At 43.5% G+C, this 25,719-nt stretch overlaps 3 protein-coding genes across 4 annotated transcripts; 2 read left to right on the forward strand and 1 right to left on the reverse strand.

Annotated features, from left to right (window-relative positions):
- Positions 1–22: 22 nt before the first annotated feature.
- Positions 23–1,640, forward strand: atg101 (autophagy related 101). The gene is made up of 2 exons (XM_068600939.1): positions 23–698; positions 787–1,640. The coding sequence occupies exons 1-2, from the start codon at positions 447–449 to the stop codon at positions 1,180–1,182; spliced, it is 648 nt and encodes a 215-aa protein (XP_068457040.1). The 5' UTR covers positions 23–446; the 3' UTR covers positions 1,183–1,640.
- Positions 1,641–4,159: 2,519 nt separating this feature from the next.
- zbtb21 (zinc finger and BTB domain containing 21) lies at positions 4,160–10,850 on the reverse strand. Of its 2 annotated transcripts, none has more exons than XM_068600308.1 (2): positions 10,723–10,850; positions 4,160–7,502 (listed from the first exon to the last, which is right to left on the reverse strand). In XM_068600308.1, exon 2 carries the CDS (start codon positions 7,498–7,500, stop codon positions 4,420–4,422), a length of 3,081 nt encoding a protein of 1,026 aa, XP_068456409.1. In that variant the 5' UTR covers positions 7,501–7,502; positions 10,723–10,850; the 3' UTR covers positions 4,160–4,419. The 2 variants fall into 2 exon arrangements, with proteins under 2 accessions (XP_068456409.1, XP_068456408.1); XM_068600307.1 differs by lacking the exon at positions 10,723–10,850 and adding an exon at positions 9,113–9,184.
- Positions 10,851–12,858: 2,008 nt separating this feature from the next.
- umodl1 (uromodulin-like 1) lies at positions 12,859–24,176 on the forward strand. The gene is given in 18 exon segments (XM_068600306.1): positions 12,859–12,882; positions 12,884–12,965; positions 13,134–13,376; positions 13,607–13,753; positions 14,318–14,445; positions 14,653–14,836; positions 15,587–15,727; positions 17,021–17,131; positions 17,390–17,647; positions 17,846–17,958; positions 18,373–18,592; positions 19,128–19,265; positions 19,346–20,751; positions 20,904–21,064; positions 21,475–21,711; positions 22,566–22,722; positions 22,850–22,934; positions 23,380–24,176. Coding segments are annotated over 18 exon segments (4,023 nt in total). The 3' UTR covers positions 23,568–24,176.
- The last annotated feature ends 1,543 nt before the right edge of the window (positions 24,177–25,719 follow it).

Consider the following 25,719-nt stretch of genomic DNA (forward strand, 5'->3'; position numbering starts at 1 on the left):
GTATCTAGAAAGTCTTTTGTGTGATTTTGTGAGTAATTAGGATCTAGACTCATTACAAATACGCAGTTGAGGTAAAACATTAATTTTAAAAAAGACTCCAAAAGCACTCAGCTGTACCTCGCGACTTGCCGTAGATCTCTAGCCGTCATCATCGCCACATCTTCCTGTCCCGTTTGGAGGAAACACTTAACGCTAGCTAGCTTTTGTTTCACTGTTTATGTGCTCGGTTCGCACACTTTACATTTAAAATTAGGTTAACCTTTCGGGAAAGTACTATTGTGTTTTTTTGCAATACACCGTAATAGGATGTGTGGGATAGGCCCCGCCCATCCGTAGAGGTAAACAAAGTACAGCTTCGTCACCCAACGTGATCAAGCTGTTACACAGCGGCCATCGCCACCCAACTCAAGTTGTCGCCCGTAAATGGAAACAACAATCATTTCGCTATGAATTGCCGCTCAGAGGTTCTCGAAGTAACGGTGGAGGCGAGGCAGGTGGAAGAAGCGATGCTGGCTTTGCTGCACACCATTTTACTGCATCGCAGCTCCGGGAAATTTCACTACAAAAAGGAGGGCACCTACTCCATAGGTACCGTAGGCACACTTGACATCGACTGCGACTTCATCGACTTCACGTTCGTCAGGGTGTCCTCGGAGGAGCTGGACAGAGTGATCAGGAAAGCTGTGTCTGAATTCAAGGTAATTGGTGGGTTTTAAACGTGCGTCTGTCTGTAATACCGCTGCAAGCCTGTAATCTGACGAGTTTATTACATGTCTTTGGTTACAGGATGCGCTGAGCAGTGATGGCATGGGGCAAATCTCCCTGGAGTTTTACCAGAAGAAGAAGTCTCGCTGGCCCTTCTCCGACGAGTGCATTCCCTGGGAGGTGTGGAGCATCAAGGTCAACATGGTCAACCTGGCCAACGAGCAGGAGAGGCAGATCTGCAGGGAGAAAGTGGGCGAGAAGCTGGGCGAGAAGGTGATCAACGTTGTGGAGGTCATAAACCGCCACGAGTACCTGCCAAAGATGCCCACCCAGTCTGAAGTGGACAATGTATTCGACACCAGCCTCAAGGATGTCCAGCCCTACCTTTACAAAATCACATACCAGATCACAGACTCGCTGGGCACCTCTGTGAGTACGACAATGAGAAGGCTGATCAAAGACACCCTGGCACTGTGAGAACGTGCTCCAAGACCGAGAAAGATCTGGATGATTTGATCCATAACTGTATCTATCGTGATGCCCGAGGACTCTTTTTTTTTTTAAGTTCAGAAACACAATTTGACAGCTGTACTGCAGCCAGCGAAGCAGTGTCGGTGTAGGCACCTATTCAGTAACTTAGTTTCATGTATCTGCTGTGGTTTTAGTATTGCTTGTACCTTTTAATAATATTGATTATGTAATGATGATTTAAAAGACATTTTGTTTTTGCAAGCTTTCTCAAATTATCATTCCTCACCTTTCACCGTCTAGGAATGTAACTTAAACACAGTAGCAACTAACACTATATATCAGTTAAATTTCTTAAATTGTGTTGCAGATAATGTCAACTCTGTAAATTATTGCTAATCTTTGAAAATAAATGTTTGTTGTAACAATCACAGCTCTTTCAAACTAACAATCAATTCTGTTGTTTTCTGCTGGCGAAGATCCTTTTTTTCCTTTCATGAAAAATATATGGCTGAGTTTGCGAGCAGATTTCCTCATCTATGTGAAAACTTCCTCTGTGCACACGGTTTCATGGAGTGTGACCTTACAGATGGGTAGGACAGGATTTCCAGTTGGCCATTTTTCCAAATTAAAGCAAACACCTCCTTAGTTCACTCCCGAGTTTTCCAGCTAGAAATTGTCATCGTGGCCCCCAGCTTGAAAAACATCCCCCTTGCACCGGGTTGTCTGCCAACTGAATAAAGCGCATGTCCGCTTTCACATACTTTAGTTACACAGGTGGACACGCTCCTCTTTTTCCTCACCAGCAGTCAAAACATGTTTTTTTTTTAAATGTATCCCTAAATCTAACTTTTGGTGACAGCTACATATGACCATGGTGACAGCTACATATGACCATGCTTATGTACAGTGTAACGGGTATTCAGAGCTCCAGGGTGTCCATTTTAAATAAGACATAGTTAAAGAGGACATGTCATTTAATGTACTGTAATCTGAACATTTTTGATGTCAGAAACACTGTTTTAGGGCCTGTCTCTTTAAAAAGTCTATTTTTTTCCGATTAGCTTGCAAAAAAATATGTAGTTTAATAGAGTGCACCTGCAAAGGTAGTCCACCCCAAAAAAAACAGACTGGTTTGTCTTATTTCCCAGTATAGGCACTCCAGATACCCACCAGTATGTGCACAAGTAGTGAAAAGTGAGTTTTAAACACACCGCTAGCAAACAAGCTCACTCAGGGTCAAAAAACATCCTGCACATGTAGTTAAATGTTTTTCGATCAAGCTTTAGATGAGCTGAGGGGAATGGTTACTGAAACATTTGAATACCACAAAAGATTGTATATATACTCCATTGTTACTCTTTATTACAGAAATGAAGCACAAAAACTGTAGAAAAACCTAAACACAAAACAGCTGCAAGTTTCCAAAAGCAACAATAATGCAACCAATGCTGATACAAATATTCATTATTGCAGTGAGTGCACAGGAATACTAAAAAGATAAAACTTTTGTTTACTAACAAAATTGGTACAAAATCGAGGATACAAACACTTCCATGTACATGATTTCTAATCATTTCTGTGACGCTTTCAGGAAGTCTTTCATCACGAGAAATTAAGAGCACTATTATCAATACAGACGTTCTCCAAAGAATTTAACATCACAATGCAGCTCACGTTCCAGAGGAAAACAAATTCCCATAGTTTATGTGGAGCACTCTTTGAATGCAACATCTCCCAAATTGTAGCAACCGTAATAATTTATGACAAAGGTCTAATCCATCAAGCCAAAGCATAACTATATACTTGTACAAGAATACAATTGTGAAACAACTGGAATACAATCAACACAACCTTTAATAATAAATCGTTAGGGAGCAGGAACACTTTCTCACCATTCATAGAATAAAAGATCTGCATCCTCATGCTTCCCTCTTTTTGAAAAGCCTGAGTCATAAATCATCCGAAACTCTGTTGTGCTTTCGTTTAAAATAATATCGAAAAAAAATAATTCAAAATTGCATAAGGCCATTAAAGCACTGTAAAGCTTGGTTAATTGCCACACCGGCACTCGGGTGGTGGACTTTAGTGATTGAGAAATTGTGACAATGTTTAATATATAACAAATTATATAATTTAAATTTATATTACTTGAGTATAACAATGAACTGCATTACCATCCTGCAGTGTGCTTTAAAACATTCTTCTAAGAGATTGAACCATGTCATCTAATATTTTGGGATGCTGTCAAATAAACAATTTGACCCTTTTTGTTCCATTACTAAGCTGGTCTGAGCACCTTTTACAAATGAGCTTTTCAGCAATAAGTTAGAATGATTCATAATCATTAACCTGGTGAAAAAAACAACTCCCAAATCTCACGACTGCACTCATTTCATTCATCTGTATATATTTAAAAAAACAAACAAAAAAAGCAGTAAGGAATCCAAGTTAAAGAAGTGCATGTAGACTGTACACGACGAAGATCAAGGCCGAAAACAAAAAGGTGGCTTTCATGTGCAAGTTATGACTTTTTTATTATACTGATTATTCAATCGGCCCTATTACACCAAGTGACGCAAATGCAATAAGAAACTTAAATGTGAGAGAACCATTGCAGAGGAATGCCAAGTATGTAGAAACCAAACTACTGGACCTGTTTTACATGTGTCCGTCTGTGAAAGAACCCACCCACCCCCCTATAACAGAGTCAAACAGTGAAACAAAGTGCATATTGAAAGTCATTGTAGAGGCCACCAATATCATCTGAAGGGATGTCACCACGACGAGAGATGGATCCGATAGTAGGGTCAAAAAGCACAACTTTTGAATTAAACTACCACGTCCATTAAAAATTTGAAGCACTTTTTCCACACTGAGAAAACAATGTACGTAGTTGCCACTTTAAAAGTGGCACAGCTGGTGCAACTGTGTCCCTTGTTTTCTCAAAAACACCAAGATAGATCAATACAAGTAAACAACTGAAGGAGTTTAAAATAGATCAATGTTTATAGCTCATTGAAAGAAAAAAAACAAAACAGTTATAATCATCTCATCTCACGGAGAATTCTAGCACTTGATTGCACATTCACTTTTACACCTCTAATGAACATGGCCACTTCAATATATATGACATTGGAGGAAAGCAAACAAGCTATACATTCAGAGTCTTCCTTTTGTAGGCTGAGGTGTGTTCAATCTCATATGAAGTATTGTCTCAATGCAACACCACAACTGGTTTGGTGCTTACGCGTGGCTGTGACTCTGCTCGTGGCTCCAGAGACTAAAGGCCGTCTTGAAGGTCCTGTGACAGAGTTTACACATGTATTGCCTCTTGAACGTCAGGGCCGAGAGAGACGGCGCGTGGTAAAAGAGGGTGTCTGATTCCTGAGGGCCGCCTGCGTTCTCCATGCTGTCTGACCTCGACAGAGGGCTGTGGCTGTCGGCTTGCTGCTCTAGCTCGGGCCTCTTCGCCTTGCTTGCGGCAGACGACGACGAGCCGCATGGCTCCGGGCTGCTGGACTCCTCGGCTATCACTGCGGCCACTGGTGCCGCCGGGGCAGACTTGAACGCGGAGGCCTGCGGAGAGGGCCGATCGGAGCTTTGAAGGGTCGGGGTTGCGGGCGGGGAGGGCGACAGAGACGACGGGTCCCTGTCGATCTCTTTGGCTCCGGGCTCGTTAGCGGTCGACATGTGGGACTGGAAGTGGCTCCAAAGGCGGAAGTTGGTCCTGAAGGCTTTGTTGCAGATGTGACAGATGAATGGTTTGATGTGGCATAGCAGCTCCTGGTGTCGCTCCAGGTCTTTGCGAGAGCTGAAGAGGTTTCCGCATTTCTCGCACGGCCACACACCGGCTTCGTCGGGCCCCCCTTTGGCCGACTCAGAGTTCTCCATCTCGCTCACAGCCTCCTCTAACGGCTCTTCTTTCACCACCAGCTTGCCATGGTGGGCCATGCTCAGGTCCTCAGGCACATAGGACGAGTCTTCAGAATCGTACATTGGCGGACCAGAGGAGTCGCTGTAAGCAATGACCTCCTTTGACCTCTCGGGCGCCAGAGGCTCCTCGCCGTAATGCTCTTCACCGAGCATTTCGGACGCCTCGTCGCTGTTCTCGTGCTGCCTCAGGTGAATCTGGTCTTTAACCGTCATTATGTTGTGGTTGTGGACCTCCACCTGGTGGCGCCATATGCTGAAGGAGGACTTGAAGGTCCGCATGCACTCCAGGCACGTCAGTTTCTTGTACTTACAGTGAGCCTCGTGGTCCGTCTTGACCGTCGGACTGGAGAAGCGGAGGCCGCAGTAGGGGCACACCGTTGCGTGTCGACAGCCCCTCTCATGGTCGCCTTGCTCGAAGAGCGAAGACAGTTTCATGTTACAGAGTCGACAGGAGTAAACGCCAGCGTCTGCATTCTGCTGTTGAATGTTCTCATCCTGCTCCTCGTAGAGGATGCTCTCGCTCTCCATGTCCTCGTCAGGTTTTTCAGCAGGGTGCGTTCTTAAATGCTGTCTGTACTGAGACTGGAACACGAATACTTTCCCACAGTAAGGACATATGAAGCTGGGCCTTGATCTCTTCTTGGCGAGTGCCGAAGATTGCAGACCCTGCTTATTCCTCTTCAACTTCCAAAGCAGGGCTTTCTTGATTTCCCGCTCTCGCACAATGTCGATCAGCTTCTTCTGAAATTTCTCATCCAGCATCGAGGAGCTGGAGGACGATGCTGGGTTTTGTAACACACCATGCTGAGTTTGGCAGTGAGTCCACACTTTGAAGTTGGTATGGAAGCGCTTGTGGCAGATGTCGCAAGCATACGGCTTTTCGGGGTTGTGATACATATTTACATGGCGGTGTAGTCCGGCGCTGGACCTGAAAACCTTCAAACAGTTCCAGCATTTGAAAATCTTGTTCTGGGGCGGCTCACTGCTGTTTTCATTGGAGTCGCTGCCGGCGCTCTGAGGTACTGTGTCTGACACGTTCTCATCAAGCGAGAGGGTATGTTCCTTAAATATTTTGTTCTTCTTAAACGGGTACCTTCTGTTGTCCGGCCTATCCTTCCTTTTTCCAAAGGGATTGAAGTCTGACCTGGACTCTTGCTCGTAACCCGTTTGCAAATCTCTGAGATTGACTGGCAACGCATCTCCAACTGTGATTTGAATAATGTCCATGGGGTCACCGAGTGGACTGCTGGGCTCATCTTTCACACTGTACTCTCTTTTTACCTGAGTGTTTTCATCATACCTGCTGGGGTACTTTGACCTGAGAACCAGGGGAGATGTTCTATTTGAATTGCCATTGTGAGCAGATGTTTCTGGCTGAGACGCTTTCGATGCCATTTTGACAACCGACTGTTGGCGGTTTTGCAGCCCCTTGAGCTCCAGCGTGGGCGAGAAGACCGGAATGGGGCTGTCCATGGACAACGATCTTCGGAGGAGGCTTTTTATAAGCGGCCCGCTTCTGTCAATGGTCTGGCTTGGCTCACTGGCCTGACCCCGGAAGGGCACTTTGGTGTGATAGTGGGCCTGCAGCGCTTCATCCTCCTCTTTAGTGTCCAGCTCGGTGCCAGACTGCAGCCCGGTGTGCTGCACTTCCGCATCACTGAAAGACACCGATGATGTCAGCTGAGGCCGAACGGATGTGACGTGCGACAAGTTTCCTTTTAATATGGAGGCATACGGATGGGTGGGCTTCCTCACAACGGCTTCATTCTGCTCGGATGACGTCCTGCTGATGGCTTCAGAGTTTCTGAGAGGTTCATGCGACTTGCATTCTGATGGAGGCAGGGCGGACTCTTGAGCCGAGTGGGGAGAAGACGATCTCTCTGATGCTTTTCTCTCGTAATTCGAGCGAGACGGATGGGTTGTGTCGTTCCGTACCCGGCGCACAATGACGCTCCTTGTCTGGACGTCGATCTCATCGCCCTCTGAGAAGGAAAGCCTTTTTCTGGACACGCAGTAGGACGCATGGGGCCTTGTTGACACTATGTTGGTGAGGAAAGGGATTCCAAGGCTGTAGCCCAGCTCTTGAATGGCTGCCAGACTGCCTTTGTCCACAAATAGTGAGGAGGAGTAAATGTAATTCAGAACTATCTCGAAGGCGTCGGGCTCACAGAAGTCCAGGTTCACAACTTTCAGAGACTCGGCGTCCGTCCGCGTGAACAGGACCTGGAAATACTCACTGGTGGTGGCCAGAACACTCTTATGGGCCTGGTACCTCTGGTCCGCCACGACCAGGACTACATCACACATCTGGCCCCGCAGGCGCTGCTCATTCATAACCCCCAACACTGACAGGGCATGGGAGGGGTTGCTGTAATGCACTAGGCTCTCCATGGCTGAAAAACAAGACCAGAGGATTGGATTTTAACGCCAGAATGTAAACACAAAAGGAACGTAAACACAAAAAGAGATTATTAAGCGGAGAGAGTGCTTCAACTGGTCTTTGTCTTCGGAGTCAGAGATACGAACTCTGTGAAGTTCCATTATATTATCGCAGTATATGATGAAGCCTTTGTGTGAGAATTATCTTGACATGTAAAGTAGCCTTGAGGTAACGATTGGTTGAATATGAATTTCAAATAGTGTCTGAAACCAAATCAATGTGCATCTGAACAGAATAAAAAAATCAACCAGTGTTTAAGTGTTATTATTCAAACCAGAATGTTTCTACTGCAGCTTTTAAAAAAGAAATCTTGAAATATATATATTATTTTAATACTTGATTGAGCGAAGATGATTTTTGTTTTTCACATTTACGCATTGCAACACACATTATTTTTGACTAAGTATAATTTACAAGATATAAGCTGCCAACTGATAATAAATAGAGGCAGCAAAAAGCCTCTTTATTTTAAAAAGATTTTAGTGATTACCTCAGTCAAAACATTACTGGGCAGAGTTATTTAAGCACATTTGCTAATAAATGTATGGCGTGTGTGTCAACAAATAATGGGCACAGTAATGACACTTGATGTACAGTATAACTACTGTGACTTAAAAGTGCAGCGCTTAGCTGATTTATTGAACAGAAAAATGATTGCCAGACTACTTTTATACTCAAATAAACATTATACATACATGAAGAATTTAAGAATTTGTTTCAAGTTGAAAGGACGAATATGATCCACTAGTCATTTTTGAGGATCTTCTGCTGCTCTTCTTTTTTTGTATCACTCAATTGTGCGATACAATAATAGGTAGATTAACTGATAATTTAAATAATTACTGGTTGTAGGCCTCCTTTCAACAAATGCTGACTTTTGTTGACCCTATTTTTACTCCTGGTTGTTGTTTGTGGTGATCACTAGAGTTATGCAGAAGGAAATACAGAGCTATGTGCATTACATCATGTTGGGAGTCAGAAGGTATGGACACGGAGCTCTGTCAAGTCATCCTCATTCACACAGACAAATGCAGGAAGTTCAACAAGTTGGCCTTTAAAATAAAAGGCTCCAGCTCACATGAATTATAGATCACATCCACTTAAAGCATACATATGTTGAACATGCTTTTATAAAATAAAACATTAACTTTCAAAGAAAAGAGCACCATTTCATGCAGCCTACACTTCACATGTGAGACTACTGTTTAGGTCGTCATCTATTAATTCAATTGATTGTCTTACAAGATGCACCAGGATCTGGCTGGTTTACCACCCACCTGTCCTGAGGGAAAGCTTGTTTTGGGGACAAATGTAATATTAAAACAATCTCCCTCTGTGCAGTGCTTAAGTAGACATTGAGAATGTTTCTGCTATTTGCACTAAATTTCCAGTTTATGGAGGTACAGAAGAGTGGAGTGAGACCTATAATTTGCAGGTACAATTAAAGCAATTTATCATTTAGGTAAATAGTAATATGTGTGTGTGTGTATGTATGTATGTATACATATTTCAATAAAATAAAACATAAAACCATAGAAATTAAAATCATGATGGTTTCCTTACCAGAATACATAATATTGTATTGGCGTCTTCACAAAAAGGAACCCTTTACTGCCCCTAATATTTATGTTTTATTTAAGAATTATTATTTTTTGTACGAAAATAGCAACTGTAAAATTAAAAACAAATATAACCTACAAAAAACATGCCTGCAGTTATTCCCTTCAGGCTGCGTATATCCATGTCAATCTCCACCATCGAGTTAGGGCTGCAAAACAAATATGCTCTGATGTGATTTTTTGAGTAATAAAATCAACCTGACACACCTGAAGGGAGAATAAAATAAATATGATTTTGAAATGTGAAGAGTCATGGCTTCTGCAGAAATTATACCCTTGGAATTATGCTCAAATATTAAATACACAAGCGCAGCATTAAATCCTACTTTTATGTAGGTTTTAATAACTTTTTGTTGTTGTTGTAGCTGATTTTGAGCCCTTTACGGTAATGTTTGCAGCGGTAGTTTAAGATGCTTTTAGGACCTCAATGGAGCCGTAGGGCTGTTGTAAGAGACTGCATTAGTTTTAAGTAGGTGTACTAAATTGGCAACCAGTGTATTTACATTAGTAAGTAATAAGACACCAATTCATGCGAGTTTGTTGGTATTGCTCAGATGAACACATATCATCATCATCTCGCCATTGTTGTGCAATAAACATGTTTTTACAGAGCATCGTGGCAGAGTCCTCTGTTGGGTGCATTGTAATTATTCTTTCAGAATACGAGGACAATTACATGGTCACCTAAAAAAGTGATTATCATATTTATTTGTGGTTCCTTCGGCTTTTATTTTGAAAACGGTGACCGGAAAACCTGCCACTTATGTTGACGCTTTCTAAAATAGGCTCAGGGGCACTGGGCAGAAGCTTCCTTCATTCATTCATCAAAAAAAAACAACAAAAAAACAACACCGCTCTGTTGCCTCTCCGTCCAAACTTATCGTCCACGCTAAGAGAGCAACAGCGAATGTTCGCTCGTGACAGTTTTTCCGCGAGGAAGTCGCGTGAACGCTTTCGGCGTCGGATCGCAACGTGAGACGTGGCTCACATTCTCATGACACGTAACTTCTCCACCCGAGACGCCACTTTCGGTTCAGATAAACCGGGTCACGAGTTGCTCGTTTCGTGCGGATAGAGGGCGTAAGAACAGAGGCTACGACGGTTCAGCTTTAACGGTTCTACCGACTCAAGAAGGAGGCGGGAGGGAGGGGGAAGTTGAGCGCGTTTCAATGGACTCCACCGCGGCAAATCCCGGAATGAAAACACAGTCGGTGCAAACAGAAAAGCTGTTAGAGTGCGCGCGAGAGAGAGCGAGAGAGAGGGGAGGGGTGGGGGGGGGGAATGTGCCCATTAACTTACCCTACCCCCGGATATGTTTATGTTTGATTATTTTATTAAAAATGGCTCAACGCGGCCTGACACGTCGCGGCGTTAGTTGTCGACTGCAAAATGCGTGGTAGCTGGTGAGGTTTTACAGCAGCACAAGCCCCCTTTAGAGTTACGTCAGGGAGGAAAAGGAAAAAACGCTTCACCTTAACAGCACTCTCGCAACTCCGTTTCTCCCGCTGTGCTAATTCAGCCTCCCGGTAAGTTTTGTAGTCTGGTCACACTTACCCTTCCCGTCGTCAATACGCTCTCTCCTCCACACAACCGCGACTTTATTCAGTGTTGTGTAGATTTCTGCGCGCTGGTCGTGATTCCATCCATCTTGAATTTGACGTCATCCCACACCAGGGATGAGGTCATCGCAAAGACCGCTCGTCACGTGCACTGCGCTCTCATAGGCTGGAAAGAGGACCCGGGGGCGGGGCCAGCGGAAGACATAACACTGAAGCTAATTTAAAGGGATAGGTCATATTTTTTCGTTTCTGTTTCTTGCCCTGTTTTTCTTTTGGCCAAAGCTTGATCACTGAAGTTAGACTCCTTGTTGCCACTGACAGTGTACGAGAGCCCTGCGCTGTAATTATTTTTAAGTATGGTTTAAATTAAGCTTGGTAAGTTCTCTATTTAGTTCAATGTTAAATTAGTATATATATATATATATATATATATATATATATATATATATATATATATATATATGTATATATATGTATATATATATATATATGTATATATATGTATATATATATATATATGTATATATATATATATATATATATATATATATATATATGTATATATACATATATATATATACATATATATGTATATATATATATACATATATATGTATATATATATACATATATATGTATATATATACATATATATGTATATATATATACATATATATGTATATATACATATATATACATATATATGTATATATACATATATACAGATATATGTATATATACATATATATACATATATATATAATGTGTATATGTGTGTATGTATATATACACATAATTTATGTCCTCCAAGCCGAGTCCACTACATAAATATATATACATATACATACATATTCATACGTATATACATATATATATATACATACATATTCATACATCACAGCACTTACATACATACATATATACGTGTGTGTGTGTGTGTGTGTGTGTGTGTGTATGTATCCAAGAACATAGACACTCTCTCTTCCCCTAACCCCAATGAAACCAATTAGGTCTGTGATTGAATGGAAGTCACGACAGAACAGCAGTGAGTTGGTGTCATTACTGGCATCCAGTGGGACTTGTTGCTATGTTGATTTGGCCTAAAGGTCGGTTCCCAGGATGCTACAGTGGCATGATCCAATCAGGTGCTGCACTGGTGCTGAAACACATGCAATACGGCCTCAAACCATGTTCCAATGGAGCTGAGGATTTTCATTTTGTGGTGTTAATGTGTTGTGACCTCAGCTGACTGTAGCCCTGCACCTCACATCCACATGCTCTACCGCGTCAGCATGTAGCATGATCCCTTAATGACTGGAGGAAGTTGAATCAAGCACAGTTTCACAGCTCATTACTGAAGCAGAGGTGCCATACATCAATCCCCACATTTAGAATACAAATTTGAGAAAATATGCATAAACAAGATTTAAAGGAATACAGACGATCTGTGGAATTTTCTTTCATCAGACGTGGAATGTCGTCGTTTTTTTTTAGAGCACATCTATGGCAGCCCGAAGCATCCCGCTGCTTGTTCATATAACGAGACAGAAGACATGTGGGAACATGGCAGGGAAGTTCTCACTCCTTCAGACATCAATGGCTGACACAGGCTGTTAGTTCCAGCAGCATAGCAAGCACTGCCATGGTTACCTGTGGAAACCAAGTCATTAGGGACTCCTCCCATCCCACGTCTCTTACCCCAGCATCATAAACATGTTTACTGAAACAAAGAACGAGCAAACTGACAACTTGTGTCTTGTACAAGGATAAAAGGGAGGCCTGAGCTCCCCTTGTGAAAAGCATGTGACCCAAAGCTTCTTTTTCTTGCCTCATGAGCTTGTCATGCTGCCATACGGCACGGCGATGCAAGGCATCGAAATTGTCTGAATATTTAAATGTTCTTGCAAAAGCTGATATAATTTTATCACACTGACAAATGTGTCTCCAAATGTTTTCATCAATGCGATACCTACCTGCTGGCTGTGGTGATTTTGTGCCATCAGGGACTGATGATGGTGGGGGGGAGGGAGGAGAAAGACAGAGCCAGAGAGAATTTATTCTTTGAGTACGCCCTGAACAGTGAGTTAGCATCATCTCAAAGAGGAGCATGCACGCACAATGTGGCCGTTAGATGTATGGTTGGGATTTTAATCTGTGAAAAAATGAGTTGGATGCTCTCCATCTGGGTGGCGACGGCCCTGCTGGCTCTCTGTGGGGGACAAAACCCTATGAATGAAGGTAGGCCTCCACATACAATTGACATGAAACTCAATATCTACGGATCAGTCGTGAGGATGCTTTGCCTGCTTTACATTTTTTTTGCTTTTTTTTTTAAATCATAGAGTGAGTCCAAATTTAAGCAGTGTCGTAAACGACCATTGTCAAAATACATACATTTTGTTCTAGGGAATAGCCTGTCTGCGTCTGGCTACCATCTATGTGTTCACAATGAGACAAGGCGGGTGAGTTTCCTGGTGATGCGCACGGTCCCCGACATTGTGACGAAGCCTTGCGGGGGCTGGCTCCACTGGAAGACATGTACGGTGACACTGTACAGAGTGACCCATCAGACTGAGTGGAAGACGGCGATGGAGCAGGTGATCGGATGCTGCAGTGGCTATGAACAAGTCGGCCGTTACTGCGCCCGGCGTGAGTACTGCGCATCACATAAAGCAAAAAGTAGAGCACAGATTGCTCATCTTTGTGCGAGTGTTGATTAAAATGTGGCAGTATTGCGAAGCGTGGAGCGCCAAAGACAGACAAGTGATCGGCGTGACCTTTGAGAGTGCGGCGCTGTGTGCAAGACACCAGATGGAAGCACAGAAAATATCTCACTGCTAATATATGGCCTGTAACGTGTTATTTCCTTTTGAATGAAGCCGTAAACAGGAGTGCTGAGCTAACTGCCAAACCAGGATCCTGTCCAACTGCAGATGGACGATGTCCCAGATCTGGGGACTGCGAGTGGGACATGGACTGCCCGGGCTGGCAAAAATGCTGTCGCTCTCTCTGCACTGATCCTACAAGTTAGTTTTTAATTTGAATTTGAATAGTTTGTTCTTAAAAATAACCAAGTATGCTTGTACGTGTGCTCTATCGACAGGTCGTTTTACCCAAACTTAAAAAGTCCCTGCCCTGCAGGTAGTTTCAGTCAGTTTGGCAGAGCTGAATGTTGTTTGTCATGGTGAAGCCGCTGCAGCAATGTTCGTTGTGCAACTGTGGCAACAAGCTCCAATTACAGGATAACTCCGCGGAACAAATGTAATACAACAGTAGTACCTGTTGAGAGGAAGGTCTGTGGGTTATCAACTGAAAGGGGCCTTCACCTTTGCTTTATCTTAAAAAAAACCAAAGCAAATAAATCCAAATATTTTATTTCAGCCTTCCCAGTAGCTACACAGATGGGTTTGTTTCGTGGTTCCGAGTCAAGGGGAGGGTCCATTGGATTTATCTTACAAAGCTGGGGAACTCCTTTCTTTTTAAAAATGAAAGACCCCACCTCAATCATTTCACACAGCCCCTACACCTACATCCTAGGTGTGAAGTGTTAAAATACATCTTGGGTGTACTAATGCTTTTAACCTTTTTAGGCTCCGCAAATTATTCTGAGACTGGAGGAAACCAATTTAATGTAACCGTGACAGTGAAGACAGATTACCAGCAAATGATGTCCAGCGAAGGAGGACTTCTGAATCATACTCGGTTGCTACAAGCAATGGTAATACAACTAATCATATTAATACAGATTCTAATGCAGCTATGATGCTTCTGTAGCTTGTATGATGTATGACTACACTGCCAAGATCACTCGCCAGCAACCAATACTTGCTCTTGTAATTCTCTTTATTAAAACATAGAACATATACCAAGACATGAAAGAATGTCACACTGATTTGTGTGTGTGTGTGTGTGTGTATGTCTCCAGGTGACTGGAGCTCTGCAGTCTGGTGTTTCCGTTTATTACCTCAGCTCACAGCCGGTGCATCCCTACAGAACCGCCACCTCGCTGCTGATTGGTTGCAACTTTGCTCTCTCGCTGCACAATGTCACGTCAAAGCTGCACCTTCTCCTGATACACATACAGGAGGTGACGTCTGTAAGCGTGGAAGGTGAGGAGCCATGCTTGTTCTGCGCAGCCGCAGCAGCAGCCGCAGCAGCAGCCGCAGCAGCAGCAGCCGCAGCAGCCGCCGCAGCAGCAGCAGCAGCAGCAGCAGCAGCAGCAGCAGCAGCAACAGCAGCAGCAGTTCCATCTCCCTGAAGCTGCTCTGGGCTTCTCTTTTTTCTCTCTCTCTTTCTTTTCTTCCTTCAGAGAAACAACATTCTTGTACAGTTTTGAGAATGATTCATGTTGCAGAGAACAGGGTGTTCAGGAAAGAATGACTCAGTCGCACCACAGTTTCCTTCTCCCACCACTTCTGTTTGAGTGACAGTCATCTGTGGGATGTTTCCTGCAATAGCGGAAAATAACACCAGAGCGAGTTCAGACACACACCACGCACACACACGCGCGCGCGCGCGCACACACCTAGAGATATTAGGCATGAATCAGTCATACTTTTACATTAGCACAAGACTCAGTAACAAGCGTGCTATGCAATCAAACACACACTAAGTCACCTTCCAAATGTTCATTTAAATTAATTTCCTTCTCCACACGGTAAACACAAATCTAATTAATCGCTTCATGCCAGCGTAAAAATGTACTATTATCATGTTATCATTCATTACTTAGCTTTCAAATATAAAGTACAGGAAGACAAAGGAATCAAATCCAACTTGTATTTCACATTCCACCTTGTGATTTAACAGTATGAACCCGTCATCGTCGCCTCCTCCTCTGTCTGTATTTCTGGTTGCAGATGTAGACGAGTGTGCTCAGTCTGCTCTCCGTCAGTGCTCCCTTCATGCAGACTGTAACAACACAGTGGGCTCCTACCGCTGTGCATGCCACCAGGGGTTTAGTGACGTCGACCCCAGGAACCCTGGAGCCCATTGCACAGGTTAGACTGTGTGTGTCCGTGTGTGTCCGTGTGTGTGTGTGTGTGTGTGTGTAGGATTCATAAAACCAACCAAAGCATTTACTTGTATGGTTTTTTGACTCAGAAAACTTGACCTTTTATCATAAATCTACAATTGCTTCAGAGCATGAACATGATGGTAAACATAATGTAGGATGCATTATTATTGTGTGAGCTGGAGTGATGCACGCTTCTTTGTGGGCAACTTTTGTTTTCGTGGGCCTTTATGTTCTTACTATACCAGGGTGACATCATCGGGAAATGCCCTAAAATTCTCACTATCTTGCTAAAAGGTGAAAGTCAGGAAACAAGGTTAAAAACACAGCGGAGGCAGGTTCATCACCCACACTGACAGCTGTGGAAAAGAAAAATGTAAAGAGACACTAGACATGTTTCATCAAACTCAAACATAGGAATATTTGGGTAGAATGATAAGTAATGCAAGTCTTATCTTACAGCGAACAAACTAAGACCTTGAAATGAAGTAAAGGCGTCACTCAACATGTGTCAAAGCAGTTTCTCAACGCTGCTGAAACCAGGAAGTTGAGGTCAGATTTAGTGTGACGACATTTTGTCAACACCACAAACCTCACCGGCAGGCTGGGTTCTTAGCAACGTCTGAAAAGTAAAGTCAAAGCATAAGAGCCTTCAACTTGCACGCTCTCATGGGGGCAACTGATCTTGTTGCGAAAAGAAGTCAGATTGTACAGAAGTCGATGAGAGGCTACTTCTCTCTTGGTTTATCTCCTCAGTAAACATTGTAAACATGAGTTTAAGGTCTCAAGCTCTAGTTTCAAGTCTTCTTCAATGCAATACAATGTTAATTTAGTAAATTATGGTCCATTTAGAGTCAAATAGACCATAAAGCAGGGTATGCTTAAGGGCGGGGCTACAAGGTGATTGACAGGTTTTTGTCTTGTAGCTTTTAGACTTTCACAGCATGTTTTTAATTCAAGAAAATACATTTTAGCCATTCTTGGTCGTCTAAAAATGTCCTATTCAGTGTTCAGTTATACTGAAAAATGCCAAACTCGAGGGTTCAAAACTGTAATCTTCAAATCAATGGGCGACTAAATAAAGAAGGCGTTCACTTCTTATATCCAGTCTGTGGTATTTAGAGAGACGGTAAAACTTGTCTCCTTTCAAAGGACTGTGTTGTCAGCCATGCCAAACGAACTCTGCTGAGTTTCTCATCAACATTCCTCTGTGACACGTTCATATTTTGCATCAGAAACTTTGATTTCAAGATCAATAACTGGTATTCTTTCTTCCCAGCTGACGTCGGGCCGACGGCCACCACCAAGCCCCAGTTTACCTCCCTTACACCTCCGAACACAGACCCTCTGAGCATGAACTCAACTGCAGAGCCACCTCTGACAGCATGTTGTAAGATTTCTTTTCTTGAGGCTAAAGTAACGTCTGTGGTGTCCCTTTTTAAAGAGGAAACATTTAATTTGGTCTCAAGACATTTTGGTAAATAAGTTATATGGCATTGCTTCACATCTCTTGATCCAATTCATTTTCTTGCTGATGTAAAAATATTTCTAGGACTCCTGTAACATGTTTGAGAATATTTGCTTGCAAGGACATTAGCAAAATTCCCCCAATGAATGAATAATAATCCCCTCTATCATCGCCTCCAAGCGCCTCCCAGCATCACCAGAGCGTGGTCGGCTAACGTCACCGGAACCTCCTTCCGCGTCTACTGGTCGAGCCGGTGTCAGACGATCCAGACATACCAGGTTGTTCTGATGAGAAGGTCAGAGGTCGTTCAGTCTTGGATGACCAACCAGACCGTGGTGGAGGTGAGGGACCTGCAGCCCGGGGTGCTCTACAACGTTAGCGTCGCGCCGTGTTCCTGCGGGAGCCAAGGAGACGCTTTTGGCATATCGGTCAAGACTGGTAAGACCTCCCAACTTCGATGCAACCACTGATTATTCTCTCAGGCAGTGGTACAGTAAGCAAAGCGTTAACATTGCCCTTGATGACTAATGTGTGATGAAGATAGAAGACATTTTTAAGCATTGGGCCCAGGGCTGTTAAGAGGGCTGACATTTAATTGTGGAAAATCTGTCCACCAAGTACATCTTTTCTTTGTAGATGCTCAGACTTTCGATGCCACAACGCGACTCACCAACATCCAGTTCACTGCTGATCTGCACAATACTAGTAGCCAGGCCTACAAAAATCTCACTGAGAGCATCATGGAGGAGGTAGGAGTGTCCTTTCATCGACTGATTGTATAGTAGCTAAAAATGATCTTTCTTGCTGGAGCAGCAGCATGACGGCAGCTGACAGGAAGAGACTGAACAAGCTGGTAAAGAAGGTAAAGAAGGCCAGCAGCGTGCTGGGGCGTCCATTGGTGGGAAAAAAGGAGGGTGATGGCTAAGCTATCATCCCTGATGAACAATACCTCCCACCCCATGCAAGATACTCTAGCAGCTGCAGTACGGCTCCTTCAGCCACCGGCTGCTTTTTGTGTGAAGGAGAGGTACTGCAGGTTCTTCCTTTCTGCTGCTGTCAGGCTGCACAATCAGCTAATAAAGGAATATCTAATCTAATCTATTGATTCATCCACCTATCCGTCATTGATCTGAACGCAGGGTTGTTGCCTTTGTCGCCAACAGATCTACCAGACTCTGTCTCCAGAGATAAAGGCCATGGTGGATTCTGGCTTGGTGAGAATCGACATCAGAAGCTTTACACCGGGAAGTGTCGTGGTCGACTTCACCATCGTCTTCGCTCCCAGTCAAACCCGAGACATCGCTAATGTGTCCACAGCTCTACTGCACTCCCTGATGAACAGCACCAAATATACAGTGGATAAAAACAACACAAGCACAAATGGTATGTCTCTTTATATTCTCCTTTGGAACAATGTGTTTCATGAAACCAAGGCAGGTAAGTATAAACATAGGAAGTGCTTCAGAGAAGTATTTTTCAACTCAAATTTTCATTTTACACATCAAGAGTTTAAATTTGTTACTTCAGGTTAGTAGTACCACTCAGCCTGGGAACACAGTTTCATAATATATTATGTGGCTCTGATAAGAGTTTCCCAAAGTCTGTTAAAAAACCCTGATGATGCCGTTGTGGTTGTCTCAGCTTGGGCTTGAAGACTTTCTTATCAGAAAGCCTGTGTTGCAAACAAGGGGCAGGATTTTGAAAGATAAAGGAATTTACAAGGCAATTGGGGTATATGATGCTATTGAGTTGCATTGTGGAAATTGTAGGATGCAGAGTTTTTTTTTCAGTAAAGTGCAAGTGTCAGACATAGTAATTTGTCTAGTCTGGTCTGGTAATCTAGTAGATGCAATCTGCAAGCCAGGAACCTTCTAAAAAAACCTGATTTGCTGAGCCCAACATTTTTTGCTTTGTGCAGATTCTAATGAATGTGCTTCAGGGGAAAATGACTGTTCTCAGTGGGCTTCATGTTCAAACACCTGGGGCTCCTACAAATGTGCTTGCCTGGATGGATTCGTTGACAATAACTCAGACAGGCCCGGGCGAGCCTGTCAAGGTATGGTCTTATAGTGTGGTCATGAGACTCGTTTTACACAGATTTCATGCACTAAATAACCAGTGTTTTGTCTTGTGCAGAAATCGCAACCACCACCACTGCCCCAACAGCCAACAATACTGCCCCAACAGCCAAAATTTCTGCCCCAACAGCCAACATAGCTGCCCCAACAGCCAACAATGCTGCCCCAACAGCCAACAATGCTGCCCCAACAGCCAACAATACTGCCCCAACAGCTAACAATACTGCCCCAACAGCCAACAATACTGTCCCAACCGCCAACAGTACTGCCCCAACAGCCAACAATACTGCCCCAACAGCCAACAATACTGTCCCAACAGCCAACATGACTGCCCCAACCGCCAACAATACTGCCCCAACCGCCAACATGACTGCCCCAACCGCCAACAATACTGCCCCAACCGCCAACATGACTGCCCCAACCACCAACAATACTGTCCCAACAGCCAACATGACTGCCCCAACCGCCAACAATACTGCCCCAACAGCCAACATGACTGCCCCAACCACCAACAATACTGCCCCAACAGCCAACATGACTGCCCCAACTGACAACAATACTGCCCCAACCGCCAACAATACCGCCCCAATAGCCAACAATACTGCCCCAACATCCAACATGACTGCCCCAAATGCTAACAATACTGCCCCAACAGCCAACAATACTGAACCAATAGCCAATAGTACTGAACCAATGGCCAACAATACTGCCCCAACAGCCAACAATACTGAACCAATAGCCAACAATACTGCCCCAACAGCCAACAATACTGAACCAATAGCCAACAATACTGCCCCAACAGCCAACAATACTGCCTCAACAGCCAACATTACTGTCCCTACAGCCAACTATACTGCCCCAACAACCAACATGACTGCCCCAAAAGCCAACAATACTGCCCCAATAGCCAACAAGACTGGCCCAACAGACAACAATACTGAACTAATAGCCAACAATACTGCCCCAACAGCCAACAATAATGAACCAATAGCCAACAATACTGAACCAATAGCCAACAATACTGCCCTAACAACCAATAATACTGCCCCAATAGCCAACCAGACTGCCCCAACAACCAACACTTCTGCCTCCGCAATCATCACTACTACTCCTATAACATCGATTGCTGCAACAACCACCACTACGACCACAGGTACTGCAATGATATCAAAAACATCTACCCCGACAATCACCGTTGCCAGCCCTACTACCACCATTTCAGCTCCTGTGACCACCGCTACTGCAATGAGAGCTGCCGCAAATGTCTCGATACTTGGGGCCATCTCAGTCCAGTGCAGGGTTCGTGCCATCACTGTGACAGTTGCAAAGGACTTTCTCCTGAGCAACAAGATCAAGGAGCACACCCTGTACTTGGGCTTGCCAGAATGTACCGTCAATGGAGGCAACGACAGCCATGCCCAGCTGACTGTGGCCTGGAATGAGTGTGATACCAGTCGAGTGCATGTGAGTTTTGTAAAAAGTGATATGTTTGAGAAACTTAACCATTTTCCAATGCTCTCGCATGTTGCACGATGCTTGCCAGTACTTGGTGTGTAAAACTGAAGTGCTTTAACTCTGCAAATGACCCACACTGCTCGCTCCATCTGGTATTTTAGAACGAAACCTACTACACGGTGTCTGTAACCCTGTTCAACAACATGGAAACGTACACGTCGGACAGCGGAGAATTGGAGGGACCCAGAATACGGCTGGAGATTCCCATCATGTGTACCTACACAAAGAGCATGCTCCTCTCTGCTGACTTTGGCTCCATGGGGTACCAACATGCTGTCTTCATTACTTAGCATGTTTTATGCATTTTTCTAAACAGCCTCAGAGCATCTGAGTTTGAGTTAATGAGAGTTGGATCACCTTAGCTGGGAACAGGGGAACAGCTAGCCTGGCTCTTTTTTTAAAGCAAACTAAAGGTCACTAAGTAACTAGTAGCTCACCTTTAACATCCTTGACTCCTGTTTAACAAGTTTTTATTTTTAAACTTAGGGTTTTACTGCGATTAAACAACGATATAGCATGTTATTTAGTGTGCTTTGATCGAGGCTTTTTAAAAAGCTTTTTATTCTATGTTTCAGTTCTATTCTATTTTATATATATATATATATATATATATATATATATATATATATATATATATATATATATATATTTTCTTTTCTCATTCATTTCCAGGTATGCCATAATCCAGGATTTCATCACCGGCTCGGGGTCGTTCCACGTGACCGTGCAGCTGACGAATGGTACAATGCTTCTACCCAACAACCACAGCTTGTCCTCTGACGAGGCCGTGGTGGTGGAGGTCAGCCTCGACCCTTCTTCAGAGCAGATGAAAGTAGTCATCAACAAATGCTGGGCCACTCCCACCCAAAACCCTGAAAACACCAACAGCCTCACCTTCCTTGAGAACAGGTCTGCCTCCACATACACAACCACTATTTCTATTGCTATCAGTCGACTAATTTGTGTAAGTTTTCCCTCAATCAAATTACTGCTATTTCTACTGCTATCATTTTTAGTATTACTACCACTGCCACCATTACATCAGAGTTTCTCAACGCCTAGACCTTTAGGCTATATATTGAGGTTTGTTAAAAAAAAAAAAGCAGAATGTTCAAGCCAAGAACGGCCTTGGTAGCAAAGATGTTTGCTTTATGCTGTTATCACAAGTAACATGATAAAATAAACCCACAATCTCCAGGTAATGGGATACAAGAGACCTTCTATGCTTAAGTATAACGTCAAACAATTAAGTTCCAGTTTTTCAACCAACAAGTCAACAGAAAGTCATGAATAATTGTAAATTATTATAATTTTTCACTTCCTTGTTCAGAGTTACCACTCTCACGCTATTGAATATGTAGTTACAACCAGCGGCGGTTACTTAAGAGTAGCACAGAGACTTTTGGGACAGATTAAACAAACGAGATACAAAATATTCCAAGCGAGATTTAGAAGTGCTTTGAGGCCGATTTTGTCAGGAAGCTAAGCTAACTCTTCTGGCTGTAGCTTTATCTTTACCAAACATTCACGACCTTCTCATCAAATTGATGGCAAGAAAGCAAATTAGTGTATCTCTAAAAATGTTGAACAATTAACATTAATTCAAATCTTTCTTATGCAGCATTGTATATTTGTAGCTACCATTGTAGCAGCAAAGCATTTCATTGGAACCTGAAACGGATAATTGGACATTGTTTTTAGACATACTGCATATCAGAAGCAGACCAAGACTTCAACAGAAGACCTTTCCATGTCCTCCTCAGCTGCTCCCTGAACAAATACACCAACGTGTTGATGAACGGCAACTCCAGCACATCCCGCGTGTCCGTGCAGATCTTCTCCATTGTCGACCTGGACGTGATCTATCTGCACTGCCTGGTGCACATCTGTGTGGAGACTGTATCAGATAACTGTGTGCCTGTGAGTGCAACCTATGAAAACTAACTAAAACCTTGCAGCTTTGTCGCACTCTGACGGAAGCGTTTGATTGTCATAATGTTGGAAATAAATGTCCTCCTTTCTTTTTTTCTTTCATGTTTTCTCGCAGGACTGTCTGCAAAGAAAAGCTCGGTCTTCAAATAACATCGGATCAGCTGTCGGTACTTCCAATGCTCTGCTGAAGTCATATGACGGTGAGTACTGTTAGAAAGGATGGGTTTCTAAATGGGAGTCCAAACACGGGATTCAACAGCAGCTGAAGTAGTTACGACACTTGACGGACGAGCTGACCCGCTTTAAAAGCAGAGCAGCTATCCCGATCTTCAGTATCCATTATGAACGTGAGTGTCTCTTCATCCTGAAATTTGAATGGGCCAATCCATCTGTTGTATTATGGCAGCAGCGCTGCTGTCACTGCCATCGGTGTGCTGGAAAACACACACTTCAAAAGCCCTTAAGTTGATAAAGTATCTTAATTTGGACTCATTTGGACTTTTTGAAAGTGTGCTGAATGCTAGAGTTTGTCATAGGAGCCAGTACTTATGAAGATCACAGTGTTTAAAATCATCTCTTTCTTTTGTTTAGTTTAAGTGGCTGCACGTTGACTGATTACTCATTCGTCGACACATATTCTTGCAGAGTCCTTGGAGGAGGGATTTGGCACTCTCTACATAATCGGCATCGCCTGTCTCGGAGTCGGCCTGACGCTCTTCGTCATCATCGGTTTCGTCTGCGTGTTCTACTTCCACAGGAACCGCATTGGACACTACAACTTCAACGCCAAACCCAAGCAGGAGACCTTCACCTACCTGGTCTTCAACACCTGAAGGTGCAGCGGCACCCTGCAACCAAAGTCACTGCATTAGAAAAGAAGAGCTGCCGAGCAGCAGCAGACACATTTGGTCGGCCATTACGAGCACAGCTGCCACCGGGTGGCACTGTTGCAGCATTCACATATTAGCCCTCATGATGAGACATTGTATTAAACAATAAATACAGATTATTTATTTATATATTTGATGTCCCCTAAACATATATTTGATATATTTAAATGTAGTTGAGTAGTTGCATACTGGAATGTTATATATATTTAATATTTAATGTATATTTCACATTAAAGAATACACATTTTTACACTTTTTAAAAGGTAAACGTTTTGGTTTTGAACGTTCACAGAAGCAAGCGGCATGATAGTACTCGATAGAAAATATGCTTCACACCAAACACTGTCATGTAATGAGTGCACTGAACTAGATTGTGTTGCATATGTTTTGTCTAAATAATCGTGTTCATGTTTAATACTGCTCAAGCACAGTCATCACTTTATCGTCTTTTAGCTGCTATTTTTCTACACGTACACATATTGTATTTGTACTGTTTGCTACACGCCTGCAATATGAATTGTGCTGTAAGCGGTGGAACAATAAACCTTGTAAGTCCTGTATGAAAGCACTTGGGGGTGCTGCTGTCACACTTCTTCAGCTCTGTAAAAAACAAGGCAAGATGTCCTGTAACATATACACACACTATTATACAGACCATATAACAACACATAGCCGTCACAGACAACTGTACTCATTCATGCTTAATCAGATCATCGGGGCTTGAGAAAATTAGCCGGAGTAAGCCTTTCTCAGCCGGACAGAGTTAAAGACTCCAGCTTCAACCCCCCCCGTACATCCCATAATCCCACGTTGTTGACTGCAGGGTCATAAATGCACCTCCCGGTTGGATGGTGAGCGACTGAATACTAAACCACAGAGTCTTTCTCTTTGAGAGGAGGTCCCTGGAGACCTGCGTGAAGAGGGGGCCTGCTCTAACCATCTGGGGGGGCTGCAGACGCCCCGCCTCCTCGTCAACCCCTTCACGGCTGAGACCTGGCCACCCGTTGCTATGGCAACAGCCCAGTGGCGGGATGGAGGGAGGGAGAGCAACCGCGATCAAAGAGGAGAAAAACATTTCAGTTTAAAAGCGTGAAATGTGCCTTTATTCTCGCTTCGAGACGGCGTCAGGAGCCAGACGTTGAGATGGCTTCAAATTCCTTTTTTTTTGCTTCCCGTTTTAGTGTTTTTGCGGTTCATCCCCTGTGGATGGCCGTGTTCGCACCGGCTTGTTAAAAACAGCAATGTGGAGTTTAATCATTTATGAGTGGCCCCAGCAACAATCCAACCTGGTTGACTACACAGAACGAGTGTCTCGGGAGTAATAATCCCAAGTACACGGACGGGGCCTTGGGGATTGGGAGGGTGCTCTGCAGGAGAAAATAGTAATTTAATTTGCCCACTCTGTACGTATAAAGTACGGAAAGCAGCCCTAATACAACCTCGTAATGGCCCTGCAACCTGATCCATGTCTCCACCTCTTTTTCCCCTCTCTCCCTCTCTCTCTCTCTCTCTCTCTCTCTCTCTCTCTCTCTCTCTCTCTCTCTCTCTCTCTCTCTCTCTCTCTCTCTCCCTGGTGGTCCAGGTCAGAGCGGCTCGGAGGCACAGACTCAATCATTCAGCAGCTTCACGCCCTGCTTTCTGTCACACAGGTCAGGTCCTTTCTAATTAAACATCCTTAGTGTGGCTTTGCAGAGCAGCTCAGGCTCTTCCTCAGTATCTTCCTCATTCTCTTCCTCGGGCTCTTCCTCTCTGGAGACGTCATGAGAGCTCGGTCACCTGCTACTGTTGGATTTGACACTTGCACTTTACTGTTTCCTGTTCATGCCACTTCATGCTTCTACTTTTCACCTTTATTTATTTATTTATTTGACAGCTGCTAGTGTACTATGACCTTTTCATACAACATCTATGATGAGAATGTGTTTTTGTTTACAAAGTAGTTTAAGTGAACACTTCATTTTACAGGTCTTGTTTTTCTATCATAATATAACACCTTCCTGGAAATATCTGTGTAATCTAGTGCAAATTATTGATAGAGCGTCAACAGTTATTTGTGTTTATTAAGTGATGTTGGGCAGATTCATTTTCATAAAGG

Source organism: Clinocottus analis, unplaced genomic scaffold (assembly GCF_023055335.1).
Source record: "Clinocottus analis isolate CAN_PGR_092001 unplaced genomic scaffold, fCliAna1.0.p SCAF_5, whole genome shotgun sequence".
Taxonomy (NCBI): Eukaryota; Metazoa; Chordata; class Actinopteri; order Perciformes; family Cottidae; genus Clinocottus; species Clinocottus analis.